General features: G+C 50.0%; 1 protein-coding gene across 3 annotated transcripts in view; it reads right to left on the bottom strand.

Annotated features, from left to right (window-relative positions):
• The window catches only part of LOC143298879 (uncharacterized), a 46,977-nt gene that overhangs the window by 17,869 nt on the left and 14,108 nt on the right, over positions 1-15,000 (bottom strand). For all 3 annotated transcript variants that reach the window (XM_076611883.1, XM_076611885.1, XM_076611886.1), the window contains exons 3-7: positions 10,712-10,791; positions 6,158-7,798; positions 3,778-4,079; positions 1,694-2,609; positions 1-1,292 (exon numbers count right to left, since the gene is read on the bottom strand). The exon at positions 1-1,292 is cut by the window's left edge and continues 496 nt beyond it. In XM_076611883.1, coding sequence (XP_076467998.1) covers positions 1-1,292; positions 1,694-2,609; positions 3,778-4,079; positions 6,158-7,798; positions 10,712-10,774 — 4,214 coding nt within the window. In that variant the 5' untranslated portion in view covers positions 10,775-10,791. The remainder of the gene's footprint in view (positions 1,293-1,693; positions 2,610-3,777; positions 4,080-6,157; positions 7,799-10,711; positions 10,792-15,000) is intronic.

Raw genomic sequence — 15,000 nt, 5'->3', positions numbered from 1 at the left:
TCTTTCTCGTCTCGTGCGTCTTTCTTGTCTCGTGCGTCTTTCTTGTCTCGTGAGTCTTTCTCGTCTCGTGCGTCTTTCTCGTCTCGTGAGTCTTTCTCGTCTCTTCCATCGCGTTGTTGTGCCCCAACTTTTCCCATCGCTTCAGCTCGCTCTGTAACATCTTCACCGTCGTCGTCTTCGTCGTCGTCGTTGTCCTCAGCTTCCTCTTCATCCTCCTCGTCCTCGTTGACGAAGTTGTGCACAGCAGAGCGACAGACGACGGCCACGGCCTTGACCCTGCGGGCCCTGACGGCGAAGTGAGTGAGGGCCCCCAGCACCAGGGCCTTCCTGAGCGGGGCCAGCACGTGCAGCCTGGACCTCCACTCCGGTGCCAGTCTGGGCAGCGGCAGGCAGTCCTTGTTGGGCACGGGGCACTCCACCAGGGCAGAGTACAGCAGGAACTTGTGGCCCTCGCCGCCAGGGGCCTTGCCGTACAGGTGGAAGAGGTAGTCCCCGGCAAGGGGCAGCCTGGCGCGGAACACGCTCTCCCCGCCCTGCCAGGCCTGCTGCACGTACTCCCCGCAGTCCGCCACCTCCTCCCCGCCCTGCCCCTGGTGCAGCAGGTCGCACGACAGCTCCGCGCGGGCTGGGCACCCCAGGACGAAGGTGACCTTGCCGGAGTAGGGCGCCACCACCAGGCAGGAGCGCCTGGGGCAGACTAGGCTGAGGCCCAGGTCCTGGAAGGCCTTGGTGGGGCCAAGCTTGCTGAAGGGTAGCGGCGGGAAGGGCCGGACCACGCCGGGAGTGCCCGAGTGGCACCGGACCAGGTAGTTGCACACCAGCTGGCACTTCTCGGCGGGGGAAGAGGAGTCCTCCTTGGCGTAGACGCTCAGCACGTGGTCCCCGGGACGGGGAATCCGGAGCAGGATCTTCAGTCTGTTCTTGGAGTCCCGAAAGTTGACGGTGGAGCGGGGAACCTCCTCGCCCTGGCCCTCGTCCTCGGCCGAGAAGAGCTTCTGGGTGACGAGCAGAGGTCTGGAGCACGTGAAGACCAGCTCCGCCTCCCCGCGGTGCACGCCGAGGCAGCCCGAGAGGTGGGTGAGGGGCGTGAGGCCCAGCGCCAGACACTCCGCCCCGGGCCCCCACTCCACGCGGTCGTTGTGCGGGAAGCAGAGGGGCGAGGAGGTGGTCTTGACGAAGTCCAGGTCAAAGGAGCACATGTGCACCATCTCGTTGCCTGCAGCCGGCACGTACGTCCCGTACAGCTCACACACGTAGCGGCCTGACGTGGGCGGCACCAGCCTCAGACTGACCTGGGAGGAAGGTGGCAGAATGGTTAATACGCCAATATAGAGCCCGTGGGGGTCCGAGTTTGAACACTGCTCGCCCCTTTTCTCCTAAGATTGACTGGAAAATCAAACAATGCGTCGAGTCATTGGGATGAATGAGACAATAAACCGTGGTCCTATGTACAGCACGAACTTCGCACACTGAAACATAACCCATGGCAACAAAAGTACTGGCCTCTAGCAGAATTTTGTCGGAAAAATCAACTCTGATGGGTACACAAACATATTATATTCATGCACTGAAGGCCTGACTTGGCGTGTTGGGTTATGCTGCTGGTCAGGTATCTGCCTAGCGAAGGTAACAGCGTATACGGATTTGTCTGAACGCAGTGACGCCGCCTTGAGGAAGTGAAAGTGAAACTGACCTCCCCTTTGCTGTGTCGGTTCTCCAGGAAGCCGTGTCTGGTCAGTTCTCGGGGAGGGTCGCCCCCGCCGCCCCCGTCCCCCAGACTGAAGAACCGGAAGGCGAACCTCCTCAGGGCCTGCCCCTTCAGCCTCCACGTCACGTCCAGCTCCTCGCTGATGCCTGACACCCTCAGCGCCGTGGGCGACACAAGGACCACCCCGAGGTAGTGGAGGTGCGGCTTCTGGAGCAAGGAGGTGAAGAAGTCGGTGTCGGCCAGCGGGTGGGGCAGCAGCTGCCAGGGGGCGCTGTCGGGCAGGTGGGAGGTGACCAGGAGTGGGGGCGGGGGCAGGAAGTAGAAGTTGTGCAGGGCGTAGTGCTCCCGGCAGTGCGCGGGGGACTCGGGTTCCATCCTTCCCCTCTCTCCCGACAGGCTGCTGCTGCTCCCACCTCCCTCTCCTGCCCCGCCCGTGTTGCTGGGGAGAGGTCCGTTAACGTGGCCGTTGACATGACTGTTACCGCCACCGCTACCATGGCCACTGCGGAGACCATGACCGTGTCCGTCACCGCCATGACTGTCACCACGACCGTTACCGTAACCGTTGTCATGAACGTTACCACCAGCTGCTCCAGTAACGGGGTCGCCGTCGGGATGGTAGGCGTCGGCTGTCTGTACTGGGGCAAAGCTGTTGCTGTTGCTGTTGGTGGTGTTGCTGTTAGTGGTGCTGGTGCTGCTGGTGGTGGTGGCGGCGTGGGGTCGGTGAGCCCAGAATCGGGCCCCCAGGATGCAGTCCAGCAGCCCCCAGCCCCCGGGGCCGGTGCGGGGGAGGAGGACGGCCGCCCAGGAGGCGGGTCGGGTGCGGGTGAGCTGGGGGCAGGGCTGGGGTCTGTAGTACCGGAGTCGGCCCTCGATCCTGTGGCTCTCCATGTTGACGCACCTGTTTGGTGGAAATGTCGGTGGTGGTGGTGTTCGCATAATCATTGTTGTTGTTGTACGAGTAGTAGTAGTAGTAGTAGTAGTAGTAGTAAAAGTAGAAGTAGTCCTCCTAATAATATCATTAGTCTTCTTCTTCTTCTTGTTATTGTCATTATTATTTAGTAGTAAAAGTAGAAGTAGTCCTCCTAATAATATCATTAATCTTCTTCTTCTTCTTGTTATTGTCATTATTATTATTATAATTATTATTGCTTTTACGATAAGACAGCGCCTATCTTCGATCAAAGACCATATTCTAAGTGCTTTACAAACACACAATCATTTCCACAAAAGGCTGCCTGCCTGGGTAGAATCGCTCGATAGACGTTCTTAATTCATTTCCTGTGTCATGTCCTTCACCCAGGCTTTCAGTCACGCCCACAGGTACACACACGTATTGTAATGGGGCTGGATGAGTTGTGGTTGGGGGTGGGGGGGGTTGGAGGGGAGAGGGGGTCGGGTGTGGGGGATGGAGGAAAATGGGTTGTTAGGGTCTTGTCTTTTCCTTTTTTTTTTAGACCTGTGTTTGTATGAATTGTCCTCTCACTCTCTCTCTCTCTCTCTCTCTCTCTCTCTCTCTCTCTCTCTCTCTCTCACTCTCTCTCACTCTCTCTCTCTCACTCTCTTTCTCACACTCTCTCACACTCTCTCTCTCTCACTCTCTCTCTCACTCTCTCTCTCACTCTCTCTCTCACACTCTCTCTCTCAATCTCACTTTCTCTCTCACTCTCTCTCACTCTCTCTTTCTCACTCTCACTCTCACTCAGTCTCACTCTCTCTCACTCTCACTCTCTCTCTCTCTCTCTCTCTCACTCTCTCTCACTCTCTCTCTCTCAATCTCACTCTCTCTCACACACTCTCTCTCTCTCACTCTCTCTCTCTCACTTTCTCTCTCTCTCTCTCACTCTCTCTCTCTCTGCCTGTCTGTCTCTCTGTCTGTTTCTGTCTCTGTCTGAATGTCTGTCTTTTTCTGTCTACCTCTGTCACTCTTTCTCTCTCTTTATTTCCCTCCGTTCTCAAAACATACACTAGCGCAGACGCACCGACGTATGCACACACACACACACACACACACACACACACACACACACACATGTATATATACACTGTTTCCAAACAACTTTCCTTACTTGCACAGAACGGCAAACAAATCCACGTGGTCGATTTGTCCTGATTGCAACTGTTTGACCAAAGTTGCCAGCGTGGGTACTTTCTGCTCCACCCCCACACCATCCTTCTCCTTCTCCCTCTTCTCCTCTTCTGCCTCACCCTCTGCTTCACGAGCATGCGCAGTCGCATTTCCTTGGCTAACATCCTGGCACGTGACCCAGCGGAAGATGACGTAAGCGGCCTCCACTTCCGTTCTGGTGGGTTTCAGGAGATACTGCGTCAGGTGGAAGATGGGCACACTGGAGAGACGCTGGTTGGGAGTCTGCGTATTCACCGATAATGATGATAATCATCATCATCATCATCATCATGATCATCATAATAAGAAGATGAAGACACAACTCAACCCAAACCAACCCAACAACACAACACAACACTACCCAACAACACAACAACACAACACAAAACAACACAACCCAACACTACCCAACAACACAACAACCCAACACAACAACACAACACAACACTACCCAACAACACAATACAAGAACACAACCCAAGACAACACAACAACACAACACAACCGAACCCAACAACACAGCACAGCAACATAACAACACAACACAACACAACATCACACCCAGCAACACAACAACACAACCCAATAACACAACAACCCAACAACACAACAACCCAACAACACAACCCAACACAACCAATAATCATCATTATCATCAGCGTTATCATCATCATCATCACAAGAAGAAGAAGACACAACTCAATACAACACAACACAACAACACAATAAGACAACCCAACCCAACAACACAACAACCCAACAACATAACAACACAACAACACAACACAACAAAACAAAAACACAACACAACAAAACAAAAACACAACACAAACCCAACAACACAACAACACAACACAACACAACAACACAACACAACAACACAACACAACACAACAAAACAACAACCCAACAACACAACTCAACGCAACCCAACAACACAACTCAACACATCCCAACCCAACAACACAACTCAACTCTACACAACCCAACAAATCAACACAACAACACAACTCAACACAACCAAACAACGCAACTCAAACCAACACAACACAACACAATAACACAACACAACACAACACAACCCAGCAACCCAACAACATAACAATGCAACAGCACAACCCAATAACCTTACACAACAATGCAACAACAACACAAGACAACCCAACAACACAACAGCACAACCCAACACACCCCAACAACACAACACAACACATCCAAACAACACAACAACACATCCCAACACATCCCAACAACACAACCCAACAACACAACCCAACAACACAACAACACAAGCCAACACATCCCAACACATCCCAACAACACAACCCAACACAATCCAACATATCTCAACAACACAACACAACACAACAACACAACCCAACACAATCCAACATATCCCAACAACACAACACAACACAACAACACAGCCCAACACATCCCCAACAACACAACAACCCAACCCAACACAATCTATCCCAACAACACAACACAACACAACACAACAACACAACAACACAACCCAACACATCCCCAACAACACAACAACACAACACAACACAATCCAACATATCCCAACAACACAACACAATACAACAACACAACAACACAACCCAACACAATCCAGCATATCCCAACAACACAACACAACACAATAACACAACACAACACAATCCAACATATCCCAACAACACAACACAACACAACACAACTCAACACAACAACACAACACAACAACACAATCCAACATATCCCAACAACACAACACAACCCAACCCAACCCAACACAACAACACAACACAACACAACCCAACAAATCCCAACAACACAACAACACAACCCAACACATCCCAACAACACAACAACACATCTCAACACATCCCAACAACACAACCCAATACACAACAACACAAACCAACACATCCCAACACATCCCAACAACACAATCCAACATATCCCAACAACACAACAACACAACCCAGCAACACAACAACACAACCCAACACATCCCAACAACACAACAACACAACCCAACACATCCCAACAATACAACAACACAACCCAACACATCTCAACAACACAACCCAACACATCCCAAGAACACAACCCAACACATCTCAACAACACAACCCAACACATCCCAACAACACAACCCAACACATCCCAACAATACAACAACACAACCCAACACGTCCCAACAATACAACAACACAACACAACCCAACACAACCCAAAAACACAACAACACAACCGAACACATCCCAACGACCCATCCAAACCCAACCCAACCCATCACGTGTCTTCCCACACACACAACAACTCACGGCCAGCACGTGCCGGTCCAGCTCAGCCATCCTGTGTGGGGCAGGTTTGTGGAAGGGCTCCCTGGGGGGCCGGGGTCTGGTGGGACTGCCCCACTCCCTGTCCCTGTCCCTGTCTACGTCCGAGTCCGTGTTGGTGTCCCTGTCTCTGTCTCTATCTCTGTCTCTGTCTCTATCTCTGTCTCTGTCTCCGTCTCTGCTTCTGTCCTCGTTCCTGTCTGTGTCTCTGTCTCTGTCCGTGTCCGTGTCCCGGGCAGATGACCCCTGTCCACTTTGCTGTCCCATGTCCGGGCCACCTCTGTCCGGGTCCATCTCCGGGACAGGAGTCAGCGCGCCGTGCCTGACGCCTTGGGCATATATGCTGGGCTCTCCTCCTCCTCCTGCTTCTCCTTCTCCTCCCCCTCCTCCTGCTTCTCCTTCTCCTCCCCCTCCTCCTGCTTTTTCTTGTCCTCCTCCTTCGATGTGCGTTGAGTTCGTTGAAGATTTGGAGGCTTGGGATTGGGACTGGGAAATGTCTACACGAGTGTTTTGTGGTGCGGGTTGTGTTCTTTCTCCTGTGTCGGTTTTTCCGTGACCGTGTGTTTCCTGTCTGCTGTCGCTTTCGTTATTGGTTGACTTTTCGTTGTGTTGGGTTGGAGGAATGTTTGTGTGTGGTGTTTGTCGTTCGGACCTGTGACCCCGCTCTGTAACACCGTGTTGGTGATGCTGGGGGTCCATCCGGGAGCTCGGGTTCCAGGGTGTGTGAGGTAGCTTTGCTGCTGCCTTTTCTCTCAGAGTCCCTCGTGAATCCTCGTCAGCTCTGGGCTCCTTCGTGTCAAGCTGGTGCTGCGGAAGAAGACTCTCGTGCTGCAGGAAAACGGTCAGGTTAAACTGGATTGACCCCTCGTGTTCGGGAAAGTCATGGGCAGCAACATCTTGGGCTGCTGTTGGGTCCCACGTGTGGACTGGGTCTGCCTCACTGGCGGTGTTGCCCTGGTTATGCAAGGCGGGGCTCTGCTTGTGTTGGGTCACACCCTCTTCTTGACTGTCAGTGGCTGTGCTTCCAGACACGATGGGACTGCTGCACGTCACCTCTGCATTGGTTTGCTGTTCGGTGAACTGGTGGCCTGAACTGTGCTCCTTCCCACCCGTGCTTTCTGAAGATTCTGATTCCTTGTTCTGGTCCCAAGGCGTTCTCCCTGCTTGGGGTTTCGCTTCACCTTCAGTGATACGTTCGGGGTTTCTCTCTTCGTCGTCGTCGTTGGCGTTGACTTTGTGCTCCCCTTCACTCCTGGTGTTGACAAACTCCGACACTGCTGCTGAGGGAAGCTCGACACACGAGGTCCTCTTCAAGGTGTCGGGGGCTGACCCACTCTCCACCCTGGCAGTCGTCCCACAGTCACGGGATCCAGTGACGAGAGGACTCTCCCTGTCCGCCTCTGTCAGAAAGAGGCGGTGCTCCGCGTGGTTCCAGGGATGGGAGGATTCGTCGTCGTCAGGCCAGTGCGGCGAGGGGAGTGAGGGCTGGGAGTGGGGACACTCTGCTGATGCCTCTGTCGGCGGGGTGGCTGTCACTCCTGTTGGGTGGGGTGCTGTGGGGGTGGGGGGTGGCCGGGGGGAGGTGAGGGGGTGCGGCTGGGCAGGGAGGGGGGCAGTTTCCGTCAGCTGGAAGAGAATGAAGGAAGTGATAATGGCTTTTGCTTGTACGTTGCCACCACCCCCCCTTTCACACATCCCCCCCCATCCCTAACCCCCGCCGCCCCCCCCCCCCCCCCCCCTCCTCCACTGCTGTCGCCACTCCTGACGGAAATGAATACCAAAGGAAAAGGAACGGGTTGGACACAATAGAACAAACAAAAATCATAACGAAACAAGACGTGCAGTGATTGTATTTTTCTTTTCTTTGTGTAGCAATGTGGGCGCTTGGGCGAAATCTCAAGAGTGTGCGTACACATACACTCATCCACACATGCACACGTGCACGCGTATAGACACACACACAACAACAACAACAACCCGCACTCCACACACACCCTCCCAAACACCCCCACCCCTCCCATCTTCCTTCCACCCCACCCCCACCCAGCCACACAGCATGCAGAGCAATGGCAGTGATGGGGGTGGTTGGTTCACAGTGCTTTGACATCAGTCTCTGTTCCCCCCGCCCTGGAAACTGGACCGTAGGCCTTCCCGCTCACACCCAGGGCACGTTGAGAGCCCAATATCCTGCAGCTGATGGGAGTGGGGGTGCCAGGGGGTGCTCTGTGTGTGTGTGTGAGTGTGTGTGTGTGTGTGTGTGTGTGTGTGTGTGTGTGTGTGTGTGTGTGTTCCAGTTCAAAATGACCTTTTTTGTTAAAACACTACAAACACACACACACACACACACACACACACACACACACACACACACAACCAGATATATATATATATATATATATAAACCAGACGGTATAAATGATATATTGTCATGCCTATGTATTGTTCAAACCACACTTCTGTCATCTCTATAAGGTTGGAAGGTCTCATAACCTGTGACGGCTTTCAGGGCACTGAATTTATCATATCCACTACATGTACGGTTCCACGTAAGAAGACGGGGCCCAAACCTCTCCTTCTGTCGATGACGGGCTGGGAGGGAGAGGGGTGTGTGTGGGGTGGGGGGCAGGGGGGGGGGGGTAACTGCACTTGACTGGGTGCTTTTGGCGAACAAATAAAGTTTGGACTGATTGTGCGTTTCGCTCATTTCCTGGACGTTTTCAGCTCGTTTTATTGCTGGCTCCCAAGGTGACTGCGTTCTGTTCATCACACGTGCAAGGTGATTGGCAGTAAGGGGCCTGTGTGTGTGTGTGTGTGTGTGTGTGTGTGTGTGTGTGTGCGTGCGTGAGTAAGAGAAAAAGAATGAGAGAGAAAGAAGGAGAGATGTATATCTTTCTTTGTCTGTCTGCCTGCCTGTCTCTTATTCGTTCACATCAAACGGGGTTTCTTTTATTTGTGAAATAGTTTTGTGCATGATTCGAAATGTGTCCTGTGAGAGAAATAAGTATCTTGATGAACAGTTAAATGTTTAAAGGCCTCATGGTTTTGTACGACAATGGGGACGGTTCATTCGTTTCGGCATTGTGTTATGTCCCCTGGAAAGGCACTTTCCTCCTATTTTACTCAGTCCCTTCAGGTGTAACTGGGAAAGTTTAAACGGCGGAACAGAATAAGTGGGCCCGGACTTCCCATGTCCAGACCTACATACAGTGGTCATGGCATTACTGCATCGATGGCCGTGGAATGCTATAGGTTCCACAAGAAACTCAACTTTCTCTTGATCATGCTGATAATGTGCGGCGTTCTGATGACCCTTCACAGTTAGTTTCAGTTTTCAGTTCTATCAAAAATCATTCGGTATAAGAGGGAACTGGAGGAAGACAGAAAGAGAAGAAAGGAAGAAACAGAGGAAAGAAAAGAGGAGCTAAACAAATAAATTAAAGGGAAAAAAGGAAAGTAAGAAAGACCAGAAAAGGAAAAACTAAAGGAGGAAGATGAGGGCAAGGAACAAGGTGTCAAAGAAGGGAGACAAACAACAACATTGTCAATATCAACAACAACATCATCAACAACAACATCAACAAGAACAACAACAACATCGACAACATCAACAACAACATCGTCAACAACATCAACAACAACAACAACAACATCGACAACATCAACAACAACATCGTCAACAACATCAACAACAACATCGTCAACAACAACATCATCAACAACAACAACAACAACATCATCAACAACATCATCAACAACAACATCATCAACAACATCGACAACAACATCAACAACAACAACAACAGCATCGTCAACAACAACAACAACAACATCATCAACAACAACATCAACAACATCATCAACAACATCAACATCAACAACAACATCGACAACAACATCGTCAACAACAACAACAACAACATCATCATCAACAACATCAAAAACAACATCGACAACAACAACAACATCGTCAACAACAACATCAACAACAACAACATCATCAACAACATCAACAACAACATCAACACAACAACATCATCAACAACAACATCGTCAGCAACAATAACATCAACAACAACAACATCATCAACAACATCAACAACAACAACATCATCAACAACATCAGCAACAACATCAACACAACAACATCATCAACAACAACAACAACAACATCAACAACAACAACATCATCAACAACAACATCGTCAGCAACAATAACATCAACAACAACAACATCAACAACATCAACAACAACATCATCAACAACATCGACAACAACATCATCAACAACAACATCAACAACAACATCATCAACAACAACAACAACATCATCATCAACAACAACAACATCAACAACAACAACAACATCGACATCATCAACAACAACAACATCAACAACAACAGCAACATCATCAACAACAACAACACACACACACACACACACACACACACACACACACACACACACACACACACACACACACACACACACACACACACACACACACACACGTGACGCTACCTTGTCCAGTTGTGCAATACCTGTTCAAAAATGCTTGGAGTTGCATCCCCTGGATCCTGGAACTCGGCAGAGTTGTCTGCCATCGGAAAGGTCTACGAACCTGCAAAATATATACATCGATAAATCAACAAGTATACAGTCATATCTATCAATGAAATGAAGTAATCCGCGTGTGTGGGGTGGGTGGGGGGTGGGTGGGTGCAGGTGTGTGCTGATTATCTGGTTGCGGTTTTCCGCAATTTATCTTTATTCTTATCTTATCTGTCTATTATAATCAATGTGCAGTATAGTAGGCTATGTTTATAATTATATTCAAATAATGTTTCTTAATTCTTTCTGTTTTTACATTAAGAATATTAGTTATTACTTGCAGTGTGTGGATGTATGTATGAAACGGTGTATGTGATATTTTTTACATTTGTATCTTCGTAATATTCGTAAAAGCTGTTGTTGACTTTTACAGTTATGGTCCCCATGTTGTTTACTTGTCTATGTTGTGATAATGCACCTGACCAAATTTCTCCAGTTGGAGATAATAAAGTTATTCTTATCTTATCTTATCTTATCTTATCTTATCTTATCTTATCTTATCTTATCTTATCTTATCTTATCTTTTCTTATCTTATCTTATCTTATCTTATCTTATCAATGAGTACATAAGGTTTACGCCCCTACTGACTCAGGGATCTGCAAGTCCTCCGTTTTAAAGGTTGTTTCTATTGTTGTTTGGCTGCAGCTTTCTGTGTGTGTGTGTGTGTGTGTGTGTGTGTGTGTGTGTGTGCTGCCCCATCATCTGCACCGTTTCAGCGGCATCACTCCCACGCTGTTCAATCCGACACTCCCTACACAGCCACGCACAGGTTCCTCTGTCGCAGTCCCAGTGTCGGCACTCCACAGGGAACTATCGATGCCAGGTCGGCAGGAAGACACTCACCAGAGGAGACCCTGCACTGTTGATGAGTTACTCCGGTGGTGTTCAGTAGTGCCTGTTCTGATAGCACACCACCTACTAAACCAGACTGAGTGAGCGCCCACTCCACCCCTCCCCATAGTTAAAGAGAGAAGCAATGATGTTTCGATGTGCGTAGGAGTTATCATTCTCTCTCTCTCTCTCTCTCTCTCTCTCTCTCTCTCTCTCTCTCTCTCCCCTCTCTCTCTCTCTCTCTCTCTCACACACACACACACACACACACACACACACACCCTGTCTCTCTTTCCAAACTACCCCTCCTCTCTCCACCCTTCTGTCCTTCCCTTTGTCTCTCTCCACCCATCCACCCATCATCCATCATCCACCCATCATCCATCATCCACCCATCATCCACCCATCATCCATCATGCACCCATCATCCATCATCCACCCACCATCCATCATCCACCCATCATCCATCATCCACCCATCATCCATCCATCATCCATCATCCACCCATCATCCATCATCCACCCATCATCCATCATCCACCCATCATCCATCATCCACCCATCATCCATCATCCACCCATCATCCATCATCCACCCATCATCCATCATGCACCCATCATCCATCATCCACCCACCATCCATCCATCATCCATCATCCACCCATCATCCATCATCCACCCATCATCCACCCATCATCCATCATCCACCCATCATCCATCATCCACCCATCATCCATCATCCACCCATCATCCATCATCCACCCATCATCCATCATCCACCCATCATCCATCATCCACCCATCATCCATCATCCACCCATCATCCATCATGCACCCATCATCCATCATCCACCCACCATCCATCCATCATCCATCATCCACCCATCATCCATCATCCACCCATCATCCACCCATCATCCATCATCCACCCATCATCCATCATCCACCCATCATCCATCATCCACCCATCATCCATCATCCACCCATCATCCATCCATCATCCACCCATCATCCATCCATCATCCACCCATCATCCATCATCCACCCATCATCCATCATCCACCCATCATCCATCCATCATCCACCCATCATCCATCATCCACCCATCATCCATCATCCACCCATCATCCATCCATCATCCACCCATCATCCATCATCCACCCATCACCCATCATCCACCCATCATCCACCCATCATCCACCCATCATCCATCATCCATCCATCATCCATCATCCACCCATCATCCATCCATCATCCATCATCCACCCACCATCCATCATCCACCCATCATCCATCATCCACCCATCATCCATCATCCATCATCCATCCATCATCCATCATCCATCCATCATCCACCCATCATCCACCCATCATCCATCATCCATCATCCATCATCCATCATCCACCCATCATCCATCATCCACCCATCATCCATCATCCATCATCCACCCATCATCCACCCATCATCCATCATCCATCCATCATCCACCGATCATCCGTCATCCATCATCCACCCATCATCCATCATCCACCCATCATCCACCCATCATCCATCCATCATCCACCCATCATCCATCATCCACCCATCATCCATCATCCACCCATCATCCACCCATCATCCATCATCCACCCATCATCCATCATCCACCCATCATCCATCATCCACCCATCATCCACCCATCATCCATCATCCACCCATCATCCATCATCCACCCATCATCCACCCATCATCCATCATCCACCCATCATCCATCATCCACCCATCATCCATCATCCACCCACAATCCACCCAGCATCCACCCATCATCCACCCATCATCCATCATCCACACATCATCCATCATCCACCCATCATCCATCATCCATCATCCACCCATCATCCACCCATCATCCATCATCCACCCATCATCCATCATCCACCCATCATCCATCATCCACCCATCATCCATCATCCACCCATTATCCACCCATCATCCATCATCCACCCATCATCCACCCATCATCCATCATCCACCCATCATCCACCCATCATCCATCATCCACCCATCATCCATCATCCACCTATCATCCACCCATCCATCCATCATCCACCCATCATCACCCATCATCCATCATCCATCCATCATCACCATCATCCATCATCCATCATCCACATCATCCATCATCCACCCATCATCCATCATCCATCCATCCATCCATCATCCACCCATCATCCATCATCCATCATCCACCATCATCCATCATCCACCATCACCATCATCCACCATCATCCATCCATCATCCACCCATCATCCATCATCCACCCCTCATCCACCATCATCCATCATCCACCCATCACCATCATCCACCCATCATCCATCATCCACCCATCATCCATCATCCATCATCCCCCATCATCCATCATCCACCCATCATCCATCATCCACCCATCATCCATCATCCACCCATCATCCCATATCCATCATCCACCCATCATCCATCATCCACCATCATCCATCATCCACCACATCCACCATCACCCATCATCCACCCATCATCCATCATCCACCCATCATCCATCATCCACCGATCATCCATCATCCACCCATCCACCCATCATCCACCCATCACCCATCATCCACCCATCCACCCATCATCCACCCACCATCCATCATCCACCCATCCACCCATCATCCACCCATCCACCCATCATCCACCCATCCATCCACTCATCATCCACCCATCCACCCATCCATCCACTCATCCACCCATCCACCCATCCATCCACTCATCATCCATCATCCACCCATCATCCGCCCACCATCCACCCATCAATCCACCCATCATCCGCCCACCATCCACCCATCCACACATCATCCACCCATCAATCCACCCATCATCCACCCGTCAATCCACCCATCCATCCATCTGTTTATTCGAACCTCTCCCTATGACCTGGATCAAAATGCAATATACACCACAATAGAATCGTCAGCTTGCTCCCATGAAAACACAATGCTTGTCCGCTCCCATAGAAGAGAGAGAGGGGGGGGGAGAGAGAGAGAGAGAGAGAGAGAAGCCAGCATCCAAGCCCCTCTCGATCACAATCACTCTGGGATCAATACAGACAAGCTGATCATCTGGCTATTTGTCTTCCTCCGCATGTGCAGTATTTACGTGCACGCGCGCGCGCACACACACACACACACACACACACACACACACACACACACACACACATTTGAAATGTTTTGTATATGGTTGTGATGGCAAGGATTTTGTAATATATGAGGGAATATGTGCATGTGGTTGGAATGGGCATGGTGTATTTGTGTTCGAGCATTTGTGTTCATGTGTATGTGTGTGTGTGTGTGTGTGTGTGTGTATGTGAAACAAATGCAATTGTGTATTT

This window comes from Babylonia areolata, chromosome 24 (assembly GCF_041734735.1).
Source record: "Babylonia areolata isolate BAREFJ2019XMU chromosome 24, ASM4173473v1, whole genome shotgun sequence".
Classification (NCBI taxonomy): domain Eukaryota; kingdom Metazoa; phylum Mollusca; class Gastropoda; order Neogastropoda; family Buccinidae; genus Babylonia; species Babylonia areolata.
Note: the sequence above shows the minus strand (reverse complement) of the source record. Positions and strands in the feature narration are given on the sequence as shown.